The sequence below is a fragment of the Chiloscyllium punctatum genome, chromosome 9, assembly GCF_047496795.1.
Source record: "Chiloscyllium punctatum isolate Juve2018m chromosome 9, sChiPun1.3, whole genome shotgun sequence".
In the NCBI taxonomy this organism is placed as follows: domain Eukaryota; kingdom Metazoa; phylum Chordata; class Chondrichthyes; order Orectolobiformes; family Hemiscylliidae; genus Chiloscyllium; species Chiloscyllium punctatum.
The window spans coordinates 19615924-19643512 of record NC_092747.1 but is presented as its reverse complement, the minus strand read 5'-3'; the positions used below and the strand labels follow the sequence as shown (position 1 = coordinate 19643512).

Here is a 27589-nt window from a genome sequence, read left to right as displayed (position 1 = left end):
TCAATTCCCGTCTCAGGCGACTAACTGTGTGGAGTTTGTACTTTCTCCCCGTGTCTGCATGGGTTTCCTCCCACAGTCCAAAGATGTGCAGGTCAGGTGAATTGGCCATGCTAAATTGCCCGTAGTGTTAGTTAAGGGGTAAATGTAGGGGTATGGGTGGGTTGCGCTTCGGCAGGTCGGTGTGGACTTGTTGGGCCGAAGGGCCTGTTTCCTCACTGTAAGTAATCTAATCTAATCTAATCTAATCTAGTTTTCGGTCAAGAGAAAATAATAGGTATGATTTCCTCCAGAATTAAATGGCACAGATTATGTCACTGCTCATTGCTGATCATCTATTTCACCCCATGCAGCTCAGAGAAGGTGCTGAGTAAGTTCTGCAAGATACCACACTCTCCTGTACTCTCTCATGGAGGATTCTCCCTCTCAACCTCTCCCCTTACCTGAGGCATGATGACCCTGAGTTTAAACCAACACCGGTCATCTCTCTCTAATGAAAGAGCAGCCCTATACCTGGTAAGAGCATGGGTAGCATGGTGGCTCAGTGGTTAGCATTGCTGCCTGGGTTTGATTCCACCCTCAGGCAACTGCCTGTGTGGAGGTTGTGCATTCTCCCTGAGTCGGCATGGGTTTCCTCCCATAGTCCAAAGCTACACAGGTTAGGCAGAATGCTGAATTGCCCATAGTGTCCAGGGATGTGCAGGCTAAGTGGGTTAGCCATGGGAAATGCAGAGCTACTGGGATAGGGTGGGTTTGGATGGGATGCACTTTGGATAGTCAGTGTGGACTTGATGGGCTGAATGACCTGCGTCTACATGGTAGGGACTTTACGGTGATGTTGCCTTTTTAAAAAAAAATTATCTATTCTCTCAAGATCAATAAGAATCTTACCAGAGGGTAAGGGATAGGGATTCTGCCCACCTTTTTAACACACAAATCAACAAATAAATTGAGGAAAAATGTGATAATCTTTTTTGATCATTTGTAATTGTATCACCTATAACTGCCTTTTTAAGAGTCATCCAGCATGGAAACAAACCTGTTGGTCCTACTAGTCCATGCCAACCAAGTTTCCCAAGCTAAACTAGTCCCATTTGCCTGCATTTGGCCCATATCCTTCTAAACGTTTCTTGTTCATATACATATCCAAATGTCTATTAAATACTGTAACTGAACCTGCATCTACCACCTCCTCTTTAGTTCATTCCACATGCGAACCATCGTGTGTGAAAAAGGTACCCCTCACATCTCTTTTAAATCTTTCCCCCTCACCTTAAAAATATGCCCAGTAGTTTTCCCCCACCCTAGGGAAAAGACCTTTGCTATTCACCTTATCTATGCCCCTCATGATTTTATCAACCTGGAAAAAAATCACCCCTCAACCTCCTACACTCCAGGAAAAAAAGTCCTAATCGATCCAGCCTCTCCTTATAACTCAAACCCTCCTGTCCTGGTACATCCTTGTAAACATTTTCTTCACCCTTTCCAATTTAATAACATCACCCTGCTATAGGAAGGATCAGATCTGTATACAGTACTTTGAGAGTGGCCCCACCAATGTCCTATACAGCCATAGCATGACACCCCAACTCCTGCACTCAGTACTCTGACCAATCAAGGCAAGCATGCCAAATGCTTTGTTCACCACCCTGTCTACCTGTGACACCACTTTCAAGGGATTATGTACCTGAACCTGTACATCTTCCTGTTTGATAGAACTCCCCAGTGTCCTACCATTAACTATGGAAGTCCTGCCCTGGTTTGTTTTACCAAAATGTAACACCTTGCATTCACCTAAATTAAACTTCATCTGCAGCTCCTCAGCCCACTGGCCCAGCTAATCGAGATCTCTTTGTAATCTTAGATAACTTTCTTCACTGTCCACTACATCATCATCTGCAAACTTACCGATGATGTTTCTTATATTCTCATCCAAACCTTTTATAGAAATGACGAACAACAGTGCACCCTGCTCTGATCCCTGTGGAACACCGCTGGTCACAGGCCTCCAGTCTGAATAACTGTCACCCTCTACTGTCACCCTCTGTTTCCTACCCTCAAGCCAATTGTTAATCCAATTGACAAGCTCTCGCTGACTTCCATATGGTCTAAGTTTACGAACCAGTCTACCATGCAAACTTTGTTGAAGGCCCTGCTAAAGTCCATGTAGACGCTAAAGTCCATGTAGACAACGAGGAGCAGGAAAATCAACGTTTCGGGCAAAAGCCCTTTATCATCTTCTTCCTTGGGACCCTCCAACCCCATGGCATCATTGTAGATTTCACCAGTTTCCTCATTTCCCCTTCCCGCCACCTTACCCTAGTTCCAACCTTCCAACTCAGCACTGTCCTCATGACCCGCCCGATATGTCCATCTTCCTTCCCACCTATCCGCTCCAACCTCTCCTCCGACCTATCACCTTTACCCCCACCTCCATCCATCTATTGCACTCTCAGCTACCTTCCCCCCAGCCCCCTTCCATTCATCTCTCCACGCCCTACGCTCCCAGCCTCATTCCTGATGAAGGGCTTTTGCCCGAAACGTTAAATCTCCTGCTTCTCGGATGCTGCCTGACCTGCTGTGCTTTTCAGTGCCACACTCTCAACTCTGATCTCCAGCATCTGCAGTCCTCACTTTCGCCTCCATGTAGACAATGTTTACTGCTCTGCCCTCACCAATCTTCTTGGTCACGTCCTCAAATAAAAACTCAATCAAGTTTGTGACATATGATTTCCCCCGCATAAAGCCATATTGAGTATCCCTCATCAGTCCTTGCCTTTCCAAATGCATGTAAATCCGGTCTCTCAGAATGACCTCCAACAACTGTGACCTCCAACAACGACTGACTGTGTGGAGTTTGCACGTTCTCCCCGTGTCTGCGTGGGTTTCCTCCGGGTGCTCCGGTTTCCTCCCACAGTCCAAAGATGTGCAGGTTAGGTGAATTGGCCATGCTAAATTGCCCGTAGTGTTAGGTAAGGGGTAGATGTAGATGTAGGGGTATGGGTGGGTATGTAGGGGTATGGGTGGGTTACGCTTCGGCGGGGCGGTGTGGACTTGTTGGGCCGAAGGGCCTGTTTCCACACTGTAAGTACTCTAAGTACTCTACTCTAAACTTGAATTGGACTTCAGTTATGCTGTGTACGACACATTAACACATGCAACCGTGTTGGTCAACGTTCCCATTACAGAACCCAATAGGACTAGCTGGCCTGAAGTAGCCTTACAAAGCACATGATCACAACTGTCTCAAATCAAATGGAGTTAGTGTCCCGAGACACTGGCACCTGCTGACGGCTCCTCCTCCTTCTGCCACCATCTCCACCCTGTTCAATGTGAATGCTGATGTACTCGGCTGTATTGCTGTGAATTTGGCCTTCTGCAAATGGTCCTGCGATTTCCAGTTTGAGAAGAACATTGCCTTCAAAGTTTGAGAGATTTAAAACTGAAAATAAGTTCAATCAAGGACTGTAACAGCATCACTGAAAAACTGGGAGACACCAGCACCAAACAAATAATCTTTACGAACACTGGTTTAATACAAATTGGGGTGAGAATTATTCTGGGCAATAGCATCATAATGCATTAATGATAATTTGGTTTTAATCAGTGTGTCTGGTGACATTACAAGCAAGGATCCTTCGTCACACTTTCCCATTGGAAATGCTAAACTGTTCATATTTTTCTTAAACTTTGGATGTTTGTATCGAAGAAGGGTATATTTATTTTGTCTTATGATCCAGCTTTATTTCTGAGACAAGCGAATTAACCAGGATTGAGCAACCTGTAGACATAAATAGAAATATATGAAAATGAATAGGGTCCTAGGACCTATTCCACCATTCAATGAGATCATTGCTGACCTGAAACATATTTCTGTATACTGCCTTTGTCTCTTGTTGTTGGCAAATAAAATTTCCATGGCATGCTTCTGTTAGCAATGTAAAGTACATTACTGTGCATACTATGGAGAGTTCTGGCTTTATTACAAAATGAACCTACAAGCAGTTATGGAGATATGTTTTATGCCAAATAATGACTTTTAATGCAACATGAATTGAATTTATCAAAACAGACTTCTCAAAACCCAGACTAGAGTGAACTAAACTAACAGCAAAGATGTCTACCCAGTTTGCATTAACATTCCAATCCCAATGAGATGGAAACAGCATGAATGCAAAATCCAATTAGAGCCAAACATTTCAGAGGAATGTGAATGAACTACATTTCCAATTCCATTACCAGTGTTCAAGATATTCAATTGGGTAGAAACAAACTGTCAAGTCTAATCACTTGGACAATGGGATCCGAGCTAAGAGGGACCATATTCAGGCCTGGGTTTATCAATAAGCCACTCTTGGCAATAAGCACACAATTTCTCAGCACAACTGAAGGCAAACAACTGAGAAACTGAAAGAGATATTTCCTCTCCCCCTTTCTCTCTCTTTACACAACCTGCCTTTGGATTCCATCTGTTCTGTTCAACAAATCCATAACTACTGCATAATTCAAGAAGAGAATGACCAGTTTTGCCTCGTATCCGAGGCAATTTGAACAGGAAACAGCTGGTCAGGAAAAGTTGCAGCCATTTTCATTTCATAAGTGTTTTCACTGAGATCTTCTATTTTCCTTTCAGAGATTGGCAGCTCACAGCTGTGCTTTCTTTTTTCAACTCTGGATGACTCACCTCTTCTGACATCACGTACAACACAGCAGTGTGCTCAACACGAGGACTTTACTGATGTGAAGCTTACAAGGTCTGCCTTTGGGGTTTGTGCCTCATGGTAGACTTGACAATGCCACAGAAGACTTAATCAAGACATTTGTCCATGATCGCATTTCAACCAAACAATATCCAAAATTTGCTTTCGGAAGCATGAAGAGAGGCAAGGGTCTGAGGGGCAAAACTAGGAATTACTGGAAAAGTTCAGCAGGTCTGGCAACATCTGTGGAGAGAAATCAGAGTTAATGTTTCGGGTCCAGTGATCCTTCCTCAGAACGCAAACATCTGAGGAAGGGTCATTGGATCTGAAACGTTACCTCTGATTTCTCTCCACAGATATGGCCAGAACTGCTGAGCTTTTACAGCCATTTCTAATTTACAGCATCTGCAGCTCTTTTGGTTTTTAAGGGTCTGAGGGGGTTGTGCATATCAGAACTATGCCCAACACACTCTCCTGAGCTGTTGAGGAATTCATGCCAGCTAAAAGTTATATTAGTGTTGCTGTGGATGCAAAGGTGGACTTCAAACCTGAAGAGTAAAAGTCATCCCTTACATCTGTAACTAATTACCTTATAAAAGATTAACAGTTACCTTATTGAAACAGCAGTAAAAGTTTCGCATCACTCACCCCTCCTTGGTCATTTAGTTCCCCAAGTCTGAATTAGAGTCATCGAGTCATAGAGGTGTACAGCACGGAAACAGACCCTTTAAAGAAGAACTAAGAACCTAAAGTTCAGGAACAGGCCCTTCGGCCCTCCAAACCTGTACCAATCTAAATTAACTAGCTAAACCTATCGCCCAATTCCTAAGGATCTGTATCCCTCTGCTCCCCAACTACTCGTGCATCTGTCCAGATGTACCTTAAATGAATCGACCATTCCTGCCTCTACTACCTCTGCTGATAATATGTTCCAGGAACCTACCACCCTCTGTGTAAAGTATTTTCTGCGTATATCCCCCGAAACGTTTCACCTCTCATCTTGGATGCTTGACCTCTCGTTATTGAATCCCTCACCCTGGGATAAAGCTTATCTCTATCTACCCTGTCTATACCCTTCATGATTTTGTAGACCTCAACCAGGTCTCCCCCTCAATCTCCTTTTTTGTAATGAAAACAATCCTAACCTACTCAACCTCTTGTCATGGGTAGCACCTTCCATCCCAGGCAATATCCTCATAAACCTTCTCTGTACCCTCTCTAAAGTATCTACATCCTTTTGGTAATGTGGCAACCAGAACTGTACACAGTATTCTAAATGCGGCCGAACCAAAGTCTTGCAAAGTTTTAACATGACTTGCCAACTCTTATACTCAATACCCCGTCCAATGAAGGCAAGCATACCATATGCCTTCTTGACCACTCTATCCACCTGTGCAGCCACATTCAGTGTACAATGGACCTAAACACCCAGATCTCTCTGCTCATCAACATTTCCCAAGCTTTCCTGTTTACAGTATAGTTCGCTCTAGAATTAAACCCTCCAAAATGCATCACCTCACATTTGCCTGGATTGAACTTCATCTGCCACTTCTCCGCCCAACTCTCCAGTCTATGTATATTTTCCTGTACTCTTTAACAGTCCTTATGCTTTCTGCTACTCCATCAATTTTCATGTCATCTGCAAACTTACTGATCAGACCACCAAAGCCCTCTTCCAGATCATTTATGGATATCACAAACAACTGTGGGCCCAACACTGACCCCTATGGAACACCACTAGTCACCTTTCTCCACTTCGAGAAACTTCCTTCAACTATTACTCTCTGTCTCCTGTTGCTCAACCAGTTCTTTATCCACCTAGCTAGAACACCCTGCACACCATGTGACTTCACTTTCTCTATTAGTTTACCTTGGGGAACCTTATCAAATGCCTTATTAAAGTCCAGGTATATGACATCTACAGCCCTTCCTTTATCTATCCACTTGGTCACTTCCTCAATGAACTCTATTAATTTGGTAAGGCATGATCTCCCCCGCACAAAACCATGTTGCCTATCATTGATAAGCCCATTCTCTTCCAAATATAAATAGATCCTGTCCCTCAGTACCTTTCTCAGCACTCACTGGTCTATAGTTACCTGGAATATCCCTACTAGCCTTCTTGAACAGGAGGACAACATTGGCAACTCTCCAGTCTTCCGGCACTTCGCCTGTGTTTAAGGATGCTACAAAGATCCCAGGGTCCCAGCTATTTCCCTTCTCACCTCCCTCAGCAACCTGGGATAGATCCCATCTGGTCCTGGGTATTTGTCCACCTTAATACACTTTAGTCCATCCAACACATCCTCCCTCCTTATGTCAGCATGATCCAGAGTAAACAAACTTCTGTTTCTAATCTCAGCATTCATCACCATCTGTTCTCGGTGAACACTGATGTAAAGTAATCATTGAGAATCTCACCTATTGCTCGACTAACAACCTTCCTTCCTTATCCTTTAGTGGACCAACCCTTTCTCTAGTTACCCTTTTGCTTCTTATATATGAATCGAAGGTCTTGGGATTCTCCTTAATTCTGCTCGCTAAAGTTATTTCATGCCCCCATTTAGCCCACTTGATTCCTCATTTAAGATTGGTCCTACTCTCCTGTTATTCCTCCAAGGCCTGTTCTGTTCTTAGCTGCCTGGACCTTATGTATGTTTCCCTTTTCCTCTTGGCTAGTCACACAATTTCTCCTGTCATCCACGGTTCACGAATCTTGCCTTTCCTATCCCTTCTTTTCATAGGGATATGCCTATTCTGCACTATCTTCAATCTATCTTTGGAAGCCTCCCACATATCAAATGTGGACTTCCCTTCAAGTAGCTGCCCACAATACACATTTCCCAATTCCTGCCGAATTTTAATTTAATTGGCCTTGGCCCAGTTTAGTAAGCTTCCCTTAGGACCACTCTCATCTTTGTCTACAAGTATTCTAAAACTTACAGAACTGCGGTTCAACTCATCCATGCCGAACAGATATCCCAACCTAATCTTGTCCCAGTTGCTAGCACTTGGCCCAAATCCCTCCAAACCCTTCCTATTCATATACCCATCCAGATGCTTTTTAAATGGTGTAATTGTACCAGCATCCACCACTTCCTCAGGTAGTTCATTCCATACATGGACCACCCTCTGTGTGAAAAAGTTGCCCCTTAGGTCACTTTTATATCTTTCCCCTCTCACTCTAAACCTAAGCCCTCTAGTTCTGGACTTCCCCCACTCCAGTGAAAAGAATTTCTTCATAATTTGCTAGGTGGCATTTCAGGTACACCCAAATTGTCTGTCCCAACTCAACAGGTCATGAGAGTGTCTACATTCAAGGCTTCATATACATCCTACTTTTAGATATTCCACTTCAGTGCACTCCCATTGGTTGGAGCAGGGACCCAGAATCTCAGAGCTACAGATTTTTTTAGATACTCAAGATGTAGCAGCTGGAATAATGGAATTGCTTGGTTATTACAGGGATGAGTGTCACTGGGTCAAATATCTTTTTCTCATATTGACTTTCATTGAATTTTTATACAAGGTCATCACCAGCACTAGGACACAACAGGAAACCTCCATTAGTTAGGACACATTACAATCTGAATTGTCACACAGAATTACTCCTCAAAACTCTGATTGCAATTTATAAAGACTGGAATCAGTCTTACGCTCCTGCGTTAGGTCAAAACCAAACTGCAGAAGCATCGATTAACTGATGAAGCAATATTCATGATAAAATGGCTGCTCAAGTCAGCAACAATAAGACAGGAGTAGTTCCAGGACCCATTTTGCAATTGATTGGACAAATTTAGCTCTTTGGATGAAAAATTATTTGTTCAAAGGATAAGGCATTCAGTTGAAATTCCCTGTTCACTATTTTAATGAAATCATTAACTTACATGGGTTAAAACTACAAGCAGTAAAGGTCCACTTGAATTCATTAGCCAAGTAGTTAAAAATAGCACACAGATAAACATGTATCTTTAATGATGTGAAACATCACTCCATTTCTTTATTACTGACTAACACCTTCCAAACCACCGACCATTCAATGAGTACAGCATGATGATTTGCAACTGAGAGAAAAAGAAAGGTTTTTATAATGCAGTTAATTATATGTGTACAGCGCAGGCAGTTATATCTTTTTGAAACAATACAATTGATTCCATGCACCATTCTCTGTGATTGTCCACAATTGCTGCTGTTTTCAAGAGACATTGTGTGAGCACTCCTCAAAACAGTCAAGTTTCTTCACTGCTGAAATCTATTTTTAAACAGGTAAATGCCTGAACAGTCAGTGCTAGTCAATTTTAATGTGGCCTTACTCTGTCTTTCAGCAACTACTGCCATTGAGAATCTGAAGACAAGGGCAGAGCTTTATCGCAAATTTGATTTTATTTAAGGAGAACATAAAGAGCGGTGCTTGCCTTTAGAGGACAAGACTAATCACCTTGAGGGTGAAACTTGTTGAATTTTAAACCAACAGAGCAAATTAAAGGGGCTTTGAAAAATATAATTTGTCATTTTTGGAGTGGGGGTGGGGTGGGGTGAGTCTGAAGATCACACAGAACTATCTTGCATTGTTGGAGTTCCTCACCACCCTGCCGAGATGAATTGGCAAACGACTCTCTTCAGATAATATATGGCAACTGGAGAAACCTGCAAATGACAAATGGCGGGCATTGACATAATAAATGTTTAATTTTATGACAATTATTTAAATGTGGCCCAATGAAATCTCACTTACTGAACTGCAGGCGCTTCAGAAGCCACAAAACATCATAATTTAACGCATTCCTTCATATCACTATGAAATATGTTTTAAAACCATTCCCAAGGATTTTGACTGAACGTTCAAAATCCAGGAGCAGTTTCTAATTTAGGAGCAAAAGATTGCTTTTATTAAGAAATAATGTAATTATGTTATATTACAGCATCAAGATGAATGGATAATTTTTCCTGCTCCTACCCACTAATTCATTAGTCTGATCAACCTTTATCCATTTTCACAGGGTTTACTCGATCATTTCTCTTACCAGTAATTTATGCCAGTGAATGTTTGCAGGTGCATGCAATTTTATCTGGGGCCTTTTTTTTTAAATGCAGTCTTTCAGGGAGACTCCATCACATGCAGCAAACATCATTTTGACTGGCTGGTAAATTGCTGTCTAATTTATTGGAATAACAAGCACAATGCGAAAAGTAATCTTTTATGTCCACAGTAAAAACTCACTAAATTTACAGCAATCAGGGGTCTATTTTAGTCAATCAGCTTGGATTCTATCCCAGTTTCATGCTCATATAAAGCAGAAAAATGGAAGCAGTGAAGCATCTGTGGGGCATAAAATAATTTGACAACAGTGGGAACTAACTAAGTTATATTAATGGGTGTCCTTGGACGAATGTATAAAACAAAACCTCATATTATTCGTCCAATGGCCATTTGGCAATTTTGCTTCCATTTTGGACATTTAAACAGAATGGATAGCACACTATGTGATACACACACAATACAAAACTCCAAACTAGTTTGTGAAAAATAGCCTGCAGTTTGAGAAACAACGGAATAAAGATAAATTTAAGAGATTGTCGAACAAATGGAACCAGGCAGTTTACGTATTTTTTTAAACATCAGATATTTTTGTCATGGTAAGCAGCTTGCTTTTCCATGACAAACCTCATCTCAAATATATCACTGGAAGCTCAGTCTATAGTAATATAATAACAGCACCTTCCGACATTGTAATTCAGAGCACACTTGAGAACGAAAATCACCAGCCATAAGGACTGATGGCCATGCCCAGCTACTAAGCACAATCACATTTTGTAACTTGTTTCTATGCCCAGGACATCTGTGTCCTTGTTTCCTTATTCACTCTTGGTTAGAGACAAAAAAAACCTGCAGATGCTGGTATCCAAGGTAGACAAGCAGAAGGATGGAAGAACACAGCGAGCCAGGCAGCAGCAGGAGGTGAAGGGACAAAATGTTGACTTCTCCACCTCCCGATGCTGCCTGGCTTGCTGTGCCCTCATTCACTCTGTCTATGTTTGCACATAAACAGGGTGGGGTTCACTCAAAATCAGGTGGTGAGATGTTATCCCACTTGACTGGGGCATCAATGTCCTTTTCCATTAATGAGAGGATCCGCACTTCAGTCACCAATTACTCCATTGAGCTGAATGTATATGTGGGCAAGTCATGGTCAATTAATACAATGAGGGCCCGAATGCCATTTTTACTTCTGCCTGCCTGACTCCCGCCATTTCCTGATGAAGGGCTTTTGCCTGAAACGTCGATTTTCCTGCTCCTCGGATGCTCCCTGACCTGCTCTGCTTTTCCAGCACCACTCTAATCTTGACTCTGACTCCAGCCAGTTAGGATTGTAGATGCTGGAGATCAGAGTCGAGAGTGTGGTGTTGGAAAAGCACAGCCGGTCAGGCAGCATCCGAGGAGCAGGAGAATCGATGTTTCGGGCATTCCTGATGAAGGGCTTGTGCCTGAAACGTTGATTCTCCTGCTCCTCGGATGCTGCCTGACTGGCTGTGCTTTTCCAGCATCGCGCTCTCGACACCGACCCCCTGCCAGTTGCTGATACTAGGAGAAAGTGAGGACTGCAGATGCTGGAGACCAGAGTTGAAAAATGTGGTGCTGGAAAAACACAGCAGGCCAGGCAGCATCCAAGGAGCAGGAGAATCGATGTTTCGGGCATTCCTGAAGAAGGGCTTATGCCCGAAAGGTCGATTCTCCTGCTCCTCAGATGCTGTCTGGCCTGCTATGTTTTTCCAGCACCACATTTTTCAACAGTTGCTGATACTGCCCAGCCACACAGAGCAGGCAGTATAAACTGGGAGACAGGTATTTCACACTTAGTTAAAGTGATCCTCAGCTGTTGTCTGTTAAAGTTTGACAAAACTATCAGTGACATTCCTCTCGCAGTTGCTTGTAGTGATTCTCACCTGAGTGCATCTAAAATGACGTTCAGCGAGTACAGAATATTACAATCTTATTCTAGACGGAATCCTAAAGTCACCAAAATAACATAGGAAAAAGAGCAGGCCATTCAGCCCCGCGAGTCTGTTCCATCATTCAATGAGCTCATGGCTGATCTCTGGCCTAACTCCATAAACCTGCCTTTGGCCCGTATCCCTTATGACTTCACTTCACAAACATTTTACCCATCTCAGATTTAAAATGAACAACTGATCCAGCATCCATTTCCATTTGTGGAAGAGAGTTCCAAACATCCGTCACCCTGTGTGTGGAGATGTGCTTCCTAACCAGGGTGAAGAAGGCATCAAAAGGAGTGAACCTGATAAAACTGGAGGAGCAGGGTCCACATTGAGCTCATTCAGAGCAACAGCAGCAAGGGGAGAGGGACAGGTGTGATCCTGGGGGTACCTCTCAAGGAAAGCAACAACTGCAGCCAGATCAATGGCACCATGATTGGCTCTGTTATTCAGCAGGGAGTGTCAAAGTGTATGGAGCAGTAATGAGAGGGGAACTCTACAGCAAGTGACATGGATAGAGGTTATGTGTGGGACTCCAGAGTGGCGTGTTGCAACCCTGATGCCAGAGTCAAGATGTCTCTGAGATGGCACAGGACATTCTGCAAGGGCAGAGTGAGCAACCAGTGGTCATGGTCCATATTGGTGTGAACAATATTGGCAGGAAGAGGGCTGAGGTCCTGCAAAAAGAATTTAAAAAGTTAGATACTGAATTGAAAAGCAGGACCCTGCAGTGTTGTAATGTTGGGATTACTCCGTGTACCATGTGCTAGTGAGGCCAGGAATAAGAAGTTGAATGTGTGGCTGAAGAGCTGGCAGAGAAGACAGGGCTTCAGATACCTGGACCATTGGGATCACATCCAGGGCAGGTGGCACCTGTACAAGAAGGACAGGTCACACCTAAACTGGAGGGGCACCAATATCCTGGTAGGGAGGTTTGCTAGTGCCACTTAAGAGGGTTTAAACTAGTGTGGCAGGGAGTGGGAGCCAGAGCAGTGGGTCAGAACATGGAGTGGGGATTCAGGAGAAGCTCAAAGTTAAGTAAGTCTAATAGGACAAACAGGCAAGGCCAGGTGAATGAACAAGGTGGGACTTACCCTGAAGGGTATTTATTTCAATGCAAGGAGTATAACAGGTAAGCGAGATGAGCTTACAGCTGAATTAGTATAGGCAACTACAACGTTCTAGCCATTATAGAAATTTGCTTGTGAGGGGGACAGGACTTGCAACTCAATGTTCCAGAGTTTAGGTGTTTCAGGAAAGAGTGAAAGAGAGATGTAAAAAGGATGGGGGAGAGGACAACTTAGAGGACTCATCCAGTGAGGCCATACGAGTAGAATTTAGGAATAGGAAAAGTGCAATCCCCACAATGGGGTTATAGTATAGGCCTCTCAAAAGCCAGCAGGAGATAGAGGAACAGACATGTAAGGAGATCGGGGAAATACATACAAACAACAGGGTTGTTGTAACGGGTGATTTTAACTTCCCCAACATTGACTGGGACTCCCTTTGAATTTGTTAGGTGCATCCAGGAGGGTTTCCTGAACCAATATGTAGGTAGTTCAACTGGAGAAAAGGCTGTACTAGACCTTGTTTTGGGGAACATGCCTGGCCAGGTGATCGAAGTTTCAGTGAGGGAACATTTTGGAAACAGTGATCATAATTCCATAAGTTTTGGAATAATTGTGGATAAGCATATGACTGGTCCTTGGGTGAAATTGTTAAATTGGGGAGGGCTAATTACAACAGTATTAGGGATAAAGTGGAGAGATTAGATTGTTGGCAGCTGTTTAAGGAGAAATCCATATTGATATGTGGGAATCTTTTAAAAGCCTGTTGATGCGACTTCAGCACCAACTGTGAGGGTGAAAGGTAAGGCTAGCAAGATTCAGGATCCTTGGATGACAAGTGATATTGAAAGTTCAGTCAAAAAGTAAAAAGCATATGTGAGCTTTAGGAAACTGAAATCAAACAAAGCCCTTAAGTCGTATAAAGGAAACGGAAAATAACTTGAACAAGAAATTAGGAGGGCAAGAAAGGACTGTGAAATATCTTTGGAAAGTAGGATTAAAGAGATACATAAACGCATTGTACACATTTATTAGGAACTAAATGATAGCTAGGGAAAGAGTAGGCCCACTCAAGAATAAAGGACAGAATTTATGCTTGGAGCCAGAGGAAGTGGGTGAGGTCATTAATGAGTACTTTGCATCTGTATTCACCAAGGAGAAGAACATGGTACAATTAGCGAGGGGTAATGTTGATATTCTGGGGCATGTCAATATTAAGAAGCTGAGCATTGAAAAACATTAAATTCGATGAGTCCCCAGAGCCCAGTAGCATCTATCCCAGGATACTGAAGTAAACAAGGAAGGAGATTGTTGGGCATTGACAAAGATCTTTGTATGCTCTTTAACCACAGGTGAGATCCCAGAAGACTGGAGAATAACCAATGTTGTTCCTTTGTTTAAAAAGGGCAGAGGGATAATGCAGGATATTATAAACCAGTGAGCATTATGTCAATGGTAGGGAATTTATTGAAGAAGATTCTTAGGATTTACTCACAGTTGGAGAAGAATGGGGTTATTAGGCATAGTCAGCATTGCTGTATGCTTTAGGGATAGTCAGCATTGCTTTATGCTGGGGAGGTCATGTCTCACAAACTTGATTGGGTTTTTTGAGGAAGTTACAAAGCTGATTGATGAGTTTATGTGGATGTTGTTTACATGGACTTGACTATTTGATAAGGCCCATGGTAAGATGTCCAGAGCGTAGTCACACTTGGGATCCATGGTCACAGCAAATTTAATGCAAAATTAATTTGGTCATAGAATCAATTGTGGAGGGTATTTTTCTGACTGGAGGTCTCTAATCAATGGTGTTCCACAAGGATCAGTGCTGGTTCCTCTGTTGGTTGTATTTATATTGAAATGAATAGATGAAAGTGTAGGTGTTCCAATTAATACATTTGCAGGTGATGTGAATATGTGTGGAGTTGTGGGTGATGAGAAAAGTTATCAAAAGATACGGTAGCATATAGATCAGTTGACAAATTGGACAGAGAAAGGGTAGATCAAGTTTAATTCAGTCAAGTGTGAGGTAACGCATTTTGGGAGATCAAATGCAAGAGGGAAATATACAGCTAATGACAGGACACAAAGGAGCATTGATGTACAGAGGGATCTTGGGGCATGAGAACATAGTTCCCTGAAAGCAGCAACACAAATGAATACAGTGATAAAGATGGCATATGGCATGTTTGCCTTCATCAATCTGGGCATTGAGCACAAAAGTTGACAAATCATGTTGCAACTATATAAGACTTTAGGAAGTAAGAGGAAACCAAAGCAGACACAAGGAGATTGTGCAAACTCTACACACTCACCTGAGGCTGGAATCAAACCCAGGTCCTTGGCACTGTGAGGCAGTAGCACTAACCACTGAATCACCCACAGAGTCATCCGGCACAGAAGAGGCCCTTCAGCCCATCAGGTCTGCATGACCTCACTAAACCAATCCCACTTTCCAGCACTGGGTCCATACTCTTGAATGTCATGATATTTAAAGTGCTCATCTACATATATTTCGAAGGTTGTGAAGTTTGCCACCACTACTTCCTCTGAAGCAGTGTATTCCAAATCCCCACCACCTCCCTGGGTGAAGAAATGTTTCTTCAAATCCCCAGTAAACCTCCTGCCCTTCACTTGAATTATGGCCCCCACATTATAGATCCTTTTAATCAGAAAATCATTTGAAGTCCGCCTTGCCCATGCCCCTCAAAATCGCATGCACATTAATCAGGTCCCCTGTCAGCTTTCTCTGTTCTCAAGGAAACAACACAAGCCTATCCAGCCTCCCTTCACACCTAAAATGCTCCAACCCAGGTGACATCCTGGTAAAACGCCACTGCATTCCTTCCAGCGCAATCACATAGAACACTTTTTCAGTTTTTTGACTGCTGCCGGTGATGCATTCATCCAACTAACTGAGATGTATTTCTTTCACTTTCCTGACTTGCGCCTGATGAATAGGAAACACTTTAAGGAGATAGCAGGTGGGCTGACACCTCGCAGAATTCTCAGTTGCTGAACATGAAGCATTTTGGAATGTGCTGAGGACACAGAAGGATGCTGCATCAATTGCAAATCTTTACTTTCCCAGATGAGGGCCAGTTTCCACACTGTCGGGATTCTATGAATCTATGATTACATAAAGGCTTGGATGTTTGGTAACACGAGGCACTGAATTTTAGCGTACAATTCCATCTGGAAAACAATCCTGTTATTGCGGGAGATTCACTGATTTTCAGCTGGTTTGATAAATTCACAATAGTAGGTTTCTCAGGCACAGTGAAGGAGTAATCAAACACATTACAGAAATCATTATTTCATTACAACCAGTCAGAAATGTCCAACCAGCTAGTGAGTATTGAATACGACCAGCCTTGTACACACTTTGATATCGACTCAGGGACATATATTGGCCAGGGAAGCGGGGAGAGGTCTGCTGTTAGCAGCATGTCCACCTCTGAGGGCAAACAGGACTCTGGATTTAATATTTCTTCTGAAAGACAGAACCTCAGACAGTGCAACACTCCCTCAGTGGTATGGTCAATCAAGATTCGAGTGGAACTGAAACCCACATTCTAACACAGACTACAATGCTTCCAACAGAATCCTGGAAGACAACAAGAACATTAAAAAATAGGAGTAGGCAACATGCTATCTTCAGCCTGCTTCATAATTAATTATGATCACAGCTAATCTACCTCAAATTCAATTTCCTGTACTAACTCCATAGTTCTCCAATCCTTTACCATGCATAATTCTACTATCAGAGTCTTGAATATACTTAATGCTGGGACTCCACCATTTGTCTCTCTCCAGTGAGAGAGCAGACAAAGGCTGCTCCCACTTTTCACAATTAGGTTTCTGACGTTTTATGATATTAAGGACAGACTTAAAGTTGTTGTTGTAAGGTGTAAACCAGTCAGGTGTATCAGCGAACACAATTGGAAACATTTAACTTGATTCTCTATCAGCTGTATTACCTAATGACAAGACCAATAAGTAGTGCTGGCACTCCAACATATTAAAAGTTGGCTTCTAATTTTTGTTTCCAAGGCACAGGAAAGGATTAGGAGTTCAAGCTGCTCCAATATTGATCGTCATTTATATTCAAATTCCTGCAGAGAGTCATAGAGGTGTACAGTATGGAAACAGACCCTTCGGCCCAGCATGCCCATGCTGCCCACAATTTAAACTAGTCCTGTTTGCTTACATTTGGTCCATATCCCTCCATACCTATCCTATCCAAATTCAGCTGTCAAATTCCAATGTAGGTCTTGGTCTAAAACTGACTGATTAAAATACAGACCCATTTGCCCCACTAGGCCCCATTTGAAAGGAGGCCACGACCCGGTCAACTTGAAACATTAACTTTCACATGGTATATTCAAGGCTGAGATAGACAACGCTTTAATCAGTCAGGGGAAAGGCAGGAAAATGGAGTTGAGGAGTATCAGATCAGCCAGGATGTCATGGAATGGTGCAGAAGAGTCAAAGGGCTGAATGGCCTACATTTGTTTCTATAGCTTATGGTCTTTATACCTCCAAAAATGAACCCTGACCTGCTGAAGGTGCGCCAAATTTTTTTGTTTGCTTTTGATTGCAGATTTCCAGCACCCCAGCAAATCCTTGTCCTGTCTAACATCATTGGTTGAAGGGAAAGGACTATAAGACATAGGAACAGGATTAGGCTATTTGGCCCATCGGGTCTGTTCTGCCATTCGATCACGGCTGGTATGTCTCTCAACCCCATTCACCTATCAATAACCTATCTATCCCTGTCTTAAATACAATCAAAGACTTGGCCTTTGCAACGAGTTCCACAGATTAACCACTCTCTAGTTAAAGAAATTCCTGCGATGATTGTGAAGGCTTGTAGCTCAGGTTGTAGATTTTCCTCATATCAGTTCTGAAGGGTCGTTCCTTCACTCAGAGTCTGTGCCCTTAGGTCCTAGTCTCTCCTACTAGTGGAAACAGTTTCTCCATGTCCATTCCAACCAGGCCTCCCAGTATGCTGCAAGTTTCAATCAGATCCCCCCTCATCCTTCTAAACTCCATCAATTACAGACCCAGGGTCTTCAACTGCTCTTCATATGACAAGCCCTTCATCCCCTAGATCATTGTTGTACTCTTCTGGACCCCCTCCAATGCCAGCACATTCCTTCCTTGGGTATGGGGCCGAAACTGCTCACAATATTCCAAATGCATTCTGACAAGAGCCTGATACGGACTCAAGAATACATCCCTGCTCTTTATCCTAGACCTCTTGAAATGAATGCTAACATTGAATTTGCCTTTATAACTACCAACTGAACCTGCATGCCAACCTTAAGGAGTCCTAGTTTAGGATCCTCCAAGTCCCTTTGTGCTTCAGTTTTTTTTAAAGCTTTCTCCCATTTATAAAATATTCTATGTCTCTATTCTTCCTACCAAAGAGCATAACTTCACACACTCCCACATTGTATTCCATCTGCCACTTTTTTGCCAATTCTCCTCACTTGTCAAAGTTCTTCTGCCTCCCATCTCCTCACCACTACCTATCCCCATCCCCCCACCCCACCTGTCCTTATGTCATCTGCAAACTTTGCAATAACACCTTTAGCTCCTTTGTCAGGGTTCACTTGGATGCACCTTCAATTGAATAAAGACTGCGCACTTAACAATGTTGAATTGCCTTTTCATTTTTTTCCAGATGGTGTTGATCCGCTGTAGAGCTTGAGTAAGCTCTAGTGTAGATTGTCAGTGTTTCCAGCTTCACTTTCAAAAGCCTCCTGCATTGGCAACAGTAACGCTCAACAGTCATCAATCCCAGTAAAAACGTCCATATGGCGAACACTCTACTTTAAAATAAAGTGGCTCTTGCCAGCATCCAGAGTCAACTGACAGGGCAAGTTTACTCTCACACTACTAGAACTGTCAAGGCTTAACTGAGAACAGGGTGTTGATAATCATGTCCCACTGTTCCACAAGCCATCGCAAAATGCATAATGGCATAAAATCCTAATGAGATCACTAAAATGATTAATTTGCCTGACTGCTACTCAAAACAAAATAATTTATCATTGGGTTTTATTCGTAATGATAAAATAAATCTATTCATTGTAACACACTGAACAAAGAAATGCAAGGAAGAACTTCCAATCTAACATTATGCAATAAACTACCCCTTTCAATACATACAAACACACACACGCTTACAATTAAGGCAGACAATTAGTTTAACAGATGAACTATGTAAGGGAAAAGAATACAAAAAGGGTATACAAAATTCTGAAGACCAAAAGTGCATTAGGTAGAGGTAAATATAGGGTAGGGAATGGGCCTGGGTGGGTCACTGTTTGGAGGGTCGGTGTAGACTTGTTGGCCGAAGGGCCTGTTTCCACACTGTAGGGATTCTTAAAAAAAAGTCAAGACTACAACGGGATAAGTTATTTTTTACAATGTCCTTTCAATTTTAGCTCTGATGGAATACTGTCATCTAGAGGTTGTTCTTCAATCCAATAGGTGATCAAAGTGAATCTGATATTTTCTTGTTTGAATTATCTCTCTTAAGCTTCTTGGTTTTCTGTCTTTTTCTCACTGAAGGAGGTAGTGGGAGAGGGTGATGATCTCTGTCTCCAGGGGCTGTATTTTTCTTCTCTGCTGTTCATGACACTTTAGGGTGACACAGTGGCTCAGTGGTTAACACTGCTGCCTTATTGCACCAGGGCTCTGGTTTTGATTCCATCCTCAGGCAACTGTCAGTGTGGAGTTTGCACATTCTCCCCATGTCCACATGGGTTTCCTCCCACAGTCCAAAGAGGCCCCACTGAAGCCTCCTCCCACCCCTTCTCAGCTAACCCCATCTTCAATAACATATATTCAAAATGCTTATTTGCAATACCCTGAAATGCATCAATCAAGAGGGCTGCCTCGTCATTAATAATATCGAGCATCTTGAGTTTTGTTGGAGTTGCACTCAACCAGACTAGTGAAGAGCATTCCATAACACTCATGTTGTAAAATGGTAAAGATATACATGAAGTTAAATGAAAAATAGTTTAAAATATATACAGCTTCTGGACATTTTGTTGGTCCCTGTAGAAGTGTCTGGGAGAATTCCAATGATTTTTATCCAATGCCCCTGGGCCCACTATATGTCAAATTCCAATCTGTCAGTCAATTTCCCCTTGTTCTCCCATGTATTCATTAACCCACCTAGCTCCATGGAACTGCTGGTAAACACTACGCACCTGCATTCGGTATACTCTAATGCAAAGACAATGGAACAGGAACCAACCAGGCAAGAGAAGACTCACATGTTTGATCACCATGAGTGAACAGGAGCAGACCATCCAGACCTAGCAGCAAATAAGAAGGGCTCCACCTCTGAAGGTCAGTCCAACAAAGATGAATGTTCACTGATAAGCAGTAGCCACTCAGAATACTAATGAAACAAACTTGATTAATTTCTTTGAAACAATAGAAAACATTCATGAGGACAGTGTGGTTGTTATGGCTTTTGTCAAAGGTTCAATCATGCGATGCTGGGCCAGCATTTATTGAACACCTCTAGTTGCCCTTTAAAAGGTGATGGTAAGCTGCTTTCTTGAACCACTGTAGTCTGTCTGGTGTGGTGGACCCCAATGCCATTAGGGAGATGTTCCGGAATTTTAACCTAACAAAAGAAGGAACTTCAATATATCTCCAAGTCAGGATGGAGAATGGTTTGGAAAAGAATTCACAGGTAACATGTTACTGTGCATCTGCTGCCCTTGGCCTTGTAAATGGTAATGGCCATGGGTTCAGAACGAGGTAAAAGACCGTTCCCTCCTCGACTACCTGGTCAGGTCCATGCCCCCAAACAACCCACCCTCCAATCCTGGCACTTTCCCCTGCCACCGCAGGAACTGTAAAACCTGCGCCCACACCTCCTCCCTCACCTCTATCCAAGGCCCTAAAGGAGCCTTCCACATCCATCAAAGTTTTACTTGCACATCCACTAATATCATTTATTGTATCCATTGCTCCCGATGTGGTCTCCTCTACATTGGGGAGACTGGGCGCCTCCTAGCAGAGCGCTTTAGGGAACATCTCTGGGACACCCGCACCAATCAACCACACCGCCCCGTGGCCCAACATTTCAACTCCCCCTCCCACTCTGCCGAGGACATGGAGGTCCTGGGCCTCCTTCACCGCCGCTCCCTCACCACCAGATGCCTGGAGGAAGAACGCCTCATCTTCCGCCTCGGGACACTTCAACCCCAGGGCATCAATGTGGACTTCAACAGCTTCCTCATTTCCCCTTCCCCCACCTCACCCTAGTTCTAAACTTCCAGCTCAGTAACTGTCCCCATAACTTGTCCGGACTTGTCCTACCTGCCTATCTTCTTTTCCACCTATCCACTCCACCCTCTCCTCCTTGACCTATCACCTTCATCCCCTCCCCCACTCACCCATTGTACTCTATGCTACTTTCTCCCCACCCCCACCCTCCTCTAGCTTATCTCTCCACGCTTCAGGCTCATTCCTGATGAAGGGCTTTTGCCCGAAACGTCGATTTCGAAGCTACTTGGATGCTGCCTGAACTGCTGTGCTCTTCCAGCACCACTAATCCAGAAAATGGGTTTAGAACGCACTGTCTAAGGAGCTTTGATAAATTTCTGCAGTGCATCTTGTAGATAACTGCGAATTAGCATTGATGCTGGAAGGAGTGGATATTTATGGATGTGACACCAATCAAGCAGACTGCTTTGTTCTGGATGTTGTCAAACTTCTTGAGTGTTGTTGGAATTGTGTAATCTCGACAAATGGGGAGTATTCCCTCACACTGCTGACTTGTGCCTTGTACAGGCACAAGGCTTTGGGGAGTTACGAGATGAGGTACTCACTGCAGGCTCCAAGCTTCTGCCCTCCTCTTGTTGTCACAATATTAATATGGTTAGTCTAATTCAGTTTCTGGTCAATGGTAACCTCTAGGTTGTTGATAATAGAGGGATTCAGTGATGGTAATGTCATTGGATATCAATGTCAGTTGTTGTTAATTTTCTCTTCCTGGAGATGAAATGCCTGGCACTTGTGTGGTGCAGGTGTTGTTTGCCATTTGTCATCCCAAGCTTGGATTGTGTCCAAGTCTTCTTGCATTTGGACATGAACTGCCCCAGTATGTCAGGAGTTACGAATAGTGCTGAACATTGTACAATCATCGGTAAGCATTCCCACCTGACTTTATGATGAAGAAAAAAATCACTGATGAAGCAATCGATGATGGTTGGGCCTAGAATAATACCCTGAGGAATTCCTGCAGTTAAAAGAATTGTTTCGGTAAAAGACGCTGTTATGAAAAACTCCAAGCTTTTTGTGGTTTATCCAAAAGCTCAGTCAGTAAATTATAGCCCTGTAGTCTAAAGGGCAACATTGATTAAAAAATTGGCTAAGGGACCAAGAGCAGAGAGTGATGGCAAACAATTGTTTGTCTGAATGAAGGGACATATACAATTGGGAAACACCAAGTTTGCAGATAACAGAAAATGATGAAATGTCAAAAACTCCAACAAGGACATAAACAGTCTGATCAACTGGATAGGAATATGACAGACCAAATTTAATGCAGACAAGCGTAATGCATGTTGGAAAGAAGAATGAGGTGTGTGAAGTAGAACAAAAATTTAATTGGGAGCAGGAACAAAGGATCCAGGAGCAGAGATGAACAAATTCTTGAAAGTTGAGAAAGCGGATAATATTGAATCCATTGTTTTATTAATAAAGGAAGAGAGTGAGGAACCTACGCTAAATCACAAAACACTAGTTAAGCCTCAGCTGGAGGATTGCATTCGGGATGTTGCAGAAGAGAGACCAACTCGAATGGTATCAGGGACGGGGCTCTTTATTTCAGCGGATTGGAGAAGCTCAAGTTTATCTCCTGAAAGCAGAGAAGTTAAAGACAGGATTTGCTACTGCAGTTCAAAGCAAGAATAGAGTTAATAGTGAAAGCATTAGTACCAAACTTGGCTGAGGGTGTTAAAAGCCACATTTCTGACAAAACATTTCATCTTCCACTCATCAAGGCAAGGCACCAGAAATACCAATTCAAATGGAAAATAACATTTTCACACAGTTTAAGCGCTGTCTCCCCTTTATATTGGTAATGTTTGCCAATTCCTGATGCATGCACAATGAAAAGCTTCATGAAAATGCACCTCTTTTCAGCAATACTGAAGTAAACAAAGAGAAACTGCAGAAAGGTTGAAAACCAGAAGACACCGATTTAAGGTGAGCAACAAAAGGAAACAGGAGTGACATGAGGAAACATTACTTTCCACGGAGTGGTGTGGTCCTGGAGGGCACTGCCTGAGAGGCTGCTAGAATGAGATTCATGTAATAACATTCAACAAAGAGAAGAGAATAAAGGGGAAAATAGTGGTGACTTGGAATGACACTGGGCTAGTTAATCCTGAGGCAAAAGCTAATTAGAATCCCTACAGTATGGTAACAGACCCTTCGGACCAACAAGTCTACACCGACCCTCTGAAGAGTAACCCACCCAGATATTTACCCCTGACTAATGCACCTAATGAGCAATTTAGCATGGCCAATTCACCTAACCTGCACATCTTTGAATTGTGGGGGGAAACTAGAGCACCCAGAGGAAACCCATGCAGACACAGGGAGAATGTGCAAACTCCACACGGTCACCTGAGGCTGGAATTGAACCAGCTCCCTGGCACTGTGAGGCAGCAGTGCTAACCATTGAACCACCGTGCTGCCCCTAATGAGTTCAAATCCTATGATGGAAGCTGATGGATTTTAAATACAATTCATAAATCTGAAGTAACAATGACCAAAAGCTACCATTAATTGCTAGGACACATGCATTTGGTTTAGTCACCCCCTTGACAGAAGCAAATCTGTTGTCTTTACCTGCTCTGGTTCCAGACTGACTGCAATGTGATTGACTTTTAGCTGTCCTCTACAATGGACTAGCGAGCCCCTCCATTCAAGTGCACTTGGGGATGGGTCACAAATGCAGGTGTTTTCAGCAATGTCCGCATGCTTTGAAAGAACTAAAAAAAATATTTGAAGGGAAAATACACCTAATTAGCTTGTGGGAAAAGAGCAGGGCACTGGAACTAATTAAACAAGGAGCTGGCACAGTCAGAATGGCTTCCATCTGTATTGCATCTCTCCACAATTCTACAATTTCCAATTGCATCGCCAATGCACAAGCTTCAATCACAGCACCGGGTCAAATTAAAATTACAGCTGTCACTGGCAAAGCAAAGTTATTAAAATAAGAATAATAACGTTTACGGACTGCAGCAACTGTCACAAGAGCACGCATCCAGGAATAGCAGAGTTGGCAATCTCCATACAGCAAATGAAACAAGAAGTCACATTACCTGGTGCCAGCGTTTCCTAACAGTGTGCACATCTGGCAATATAAGCCATCAGCGTCACAATTGTTCAATTATTGTACTTCATGCTTGCCAGGCATCAGCATTAGTGACACTGAGCATCACATTAAAGTCCTTGTAGAGAGATTTAACATCTTATTTATAGATTGTTTTCCCAGCAGATCTAAAAAAGGCTGCTGAAACCAGATATAGATGTTCAACCAATCACCTTGTGCAATTAATTTGGGTTTCCCAAATATAACTATTTGAAAGGCCAGGCGCTAGGCAACTAGAATTGCAAAATTGGTTGCAAACACCCCCTGAGATTTCAAATCCCAAACTAATACTTTGGCAAACTGCTCGACAATGCACATTATAGACTTGGGCTTTTTTTTAAAACCAGCGCAGTCTGTCATTTTGAAGTATAGCTGGGAATTTCTCACTTTCCAAACGCTGAGCTAAAAACAATGTAAAATTCTCTCCTTACGTTAGAGTTGGTGGAGTAGAATACAAAGAAATTATGATTAAACTGATTGTGTGGATCCAAATCTATTTGATGGTTTGATTACACAGGTAGAGCAAGAGCAAAATATAACCTCCAATGATTTTCTGTACATAAAGGAGAAACAGTCGAAGCTGGTCTTCCCTAAGATGACTCAACATCCATTTGCCTTTTGCTATCCTTTACCTAAACTCTTGGAAAGATTAAATCACCACATTGCTGATTACTCTGTTCCTTCATCATTCAGACTACAGTGCCTTCACTGAGTTTTCTTTGTCCCCCAAGATGTAGCACTTTTTAGATTCCTGCATTGAACTTTATTAGATATTTATCCGCCTACTTCCATAAACCTATTTGGTCCACTTACAATCGTGCGTTTTTTTCTTGCAGCTCACCACCCCCAACAATTTACTATCATCAGCGAGCTTTGATATCAATTATTTCATAACTCTGTCCAAGTCACTTTTGTAGAAGTAAAAGAAAAAAGGCATTGTCTTCTTTTGATATGGAATACTTGCTACTGTGCTGTAAAACTGCACAAGAGGATCAACTACCTGTTACATAAACTGCCCTATTCACCTTGAAGGAAATAGGGTGGTTTGTAACAATAAGTTTACACGTCAGACAACAAGTTGAAGATCTATCCCCAGCACACCCTAAATGCATTCAACAGCTTTGGTGTTAAAGTAATATTTTTAACAATGGAAAATGCCACAATTCTTCTAAATATGGCCCACAACACAGAGCTGCTGAGTACAAGTGCAAGCAGGAAGGTAGGTTGGTTACTGAGATGGTCATGGATCGGTGGAAAACAGCAGGCAGCAAATATTCTAACTGTCCGGTGGAGTGGACTGTCCGGTGTGACTTCCACCACTCGCAGGCAGAAGTCAGGTCAGTTCCAAAACATTTTCATCAATGATCCTCCTTGTGAAAAGATCAGGTGAAATGGTGAGACAACTTTTGCAAGTTTAACTGACAAATTGAGAACTGTCTGAAAGTTTAGCCAGTGTTTCCAGTGAAAGGCAGAATCCAATGACCACTGATGTGCGCACACCAGATGCTGTTCTCTTCTAGTGTGGAGTTCTAAACTCATGCAGTCATACAGCATGGAAACAAATCCTTCGACCCAACTTGACCCAATCAAGTTTCCCAAACTAATTTAGACCCACTTGCCTGCATCACTCCCCTACCCTGGGGAAAAGATCTTGACTTTCACCTTACTATGCCCCTCATGATTTTATAAACCTATAATATGGTTACGCCTCAGTATCTTACATTCCAGGAAAAGAAATCCCAGCCTTTCCTTATAAATCAAACCTTCCAGTCACAGCAACATCCTTGTAAATCTCTTTTGCACATTTTCCAGTTTAATAACATCCTGCTTTTAGGAGGGTGACCAGATTTGTACACAGTACTCCCACTGTGGCCTTATCCATGTCTTGGACATAGAACAGAGAACATAGAACAATACAGCGCAGAACAGGCCCTTCGGCCCTCAATCTTGCGCCGACCTGTGAACTATTCTCAGCTTGTTCCCCTACATTATCCCATCATCATCCATGTGCTTATCCAAGGATTGTTTAAATCTCCCTAATATGGCTGTGTTAGAGGCAGGTAGGGCATTCCACGCTCTTACTACTCCCTGAGTAAAGAACCTGCCTCTGACATCTGTCTTAAATCTATCACCCCTCAATCTATCACCCCTTGGACAAGCTGACATCATCATCCTAGGAAAAAGACTATCACTGTCTACCCTATCTAATCCTCTAATCATCTTGTATGTCACTACCAAATCCCCTCTTAGCCTTCTTCTTTCCAATGAGAACAGACCCAAGTCTCTCAGCCTTGCCTCCAGAACAGGAAACATCCTGGTAAATCTCCTCTGCACTTTTTCCAATGCTTCCACACCCTTCCCAAAATATGGCGACCAGAACTGTACACAATATTCCAAATGTAGCCGCATTAACGTTTTGTATAGTTGCAGCATGATATTGCAGTTCCAGAACTTAACCCCTCTACTGATGAAACCTAACACACCATATACCTTTTTAACAGCACCATCCACCTGGGTGGCAACTTTCAGGGATCCATGTACATGAACTCCAAGATCCTTCTGCACATCCACACTACCAAGAATCTTTCCATTGACCTAGTTCTCTGCCTTCCTGTTTATTCTTCCCAAAGTGAATCACCTCACATTTAGCTGCATTGAACTCCATTTGCCACCTCTCAGCCCATTTCTGCAGTTTATCCAAGTCCCCCCTGCAACTTGTAACATTCTTCCAAACTTCCCACTACTCCACTGACTTTAGTGTCATCTGCAAATTTACTAATCCATCCACCTATGCCTGCATCTAAATCATTTATAAAAATGACAAATAGCAGTGGTCCCAAAACAGATCCTTGTGGCACACCACTGGTAACCAGACTCCAGGCTGACATCCATGACACTCAACTCCTGCACTCAATGTTCTAAGTGATGAAGGCCAGTATACCAAATGGTTTCTTCTTCACCCTGCCTATGCCATTGGAGATACAGTATGCACTCTCCCCACATCCACTTCACCACCATAGCACCCCCTCCCCCAAACTTTGGATTAGCCAAAGTTAATGAATTCTTATTTTCAACCTTTGTACCTCACTTTATCATATTTCTCAGTAAGTTGACAAGGAAGTCTTGTCGAGAGACAAAAAAACCTGCAGATGCTGGAATCCAAAGTAGACAGGCAGGAGGCTGGAAACTCACAACAAGCCAGGCCGCATCAGGAGGTGGAGAAGTCTACATTTCAGATGTAACCCTTCCTCAGGACTGGAGTTCTGAAGAAAGTTTACACCCAAAACGCTGACTTCTCCACCTCCTCATGTTATTGAGCTTGCTGGGTTCCTCCAGCCTCCTGCCTGTCTACTAAGGAAGTCTTGTCAGACTTGCTTAGACCAAGGAACATCAATGAAACTTAC

The 27589-nt window shown here is 42.8% G+C and overlaps 1 protein-coding gene across 3 annotated transcripts in view; it reads right to left on the bottom strand.

Moving 5' to 3' along the window:
• Positions 1 to 27589, bottom strand: part of oca2 (oculocutaneous albinism II) — a 545784-nt gene that overhangs the window by 369095 nt on the left and 149100 nt on the right. For all 3 annotated transcript variants that reach the window (XM_072576986.1, XM_072576990.1, XM_072576987.1), the window contains exon 7: positions 3282 to 3439. In XM_072576986.1, coding sequence (XP_072433087.1) covers positions 3282 to 3439 — 158 coding nt within the window. The remainder of the gene's footprint in view (positions 1 to 3281; positions 3440 to 27589) is intronic.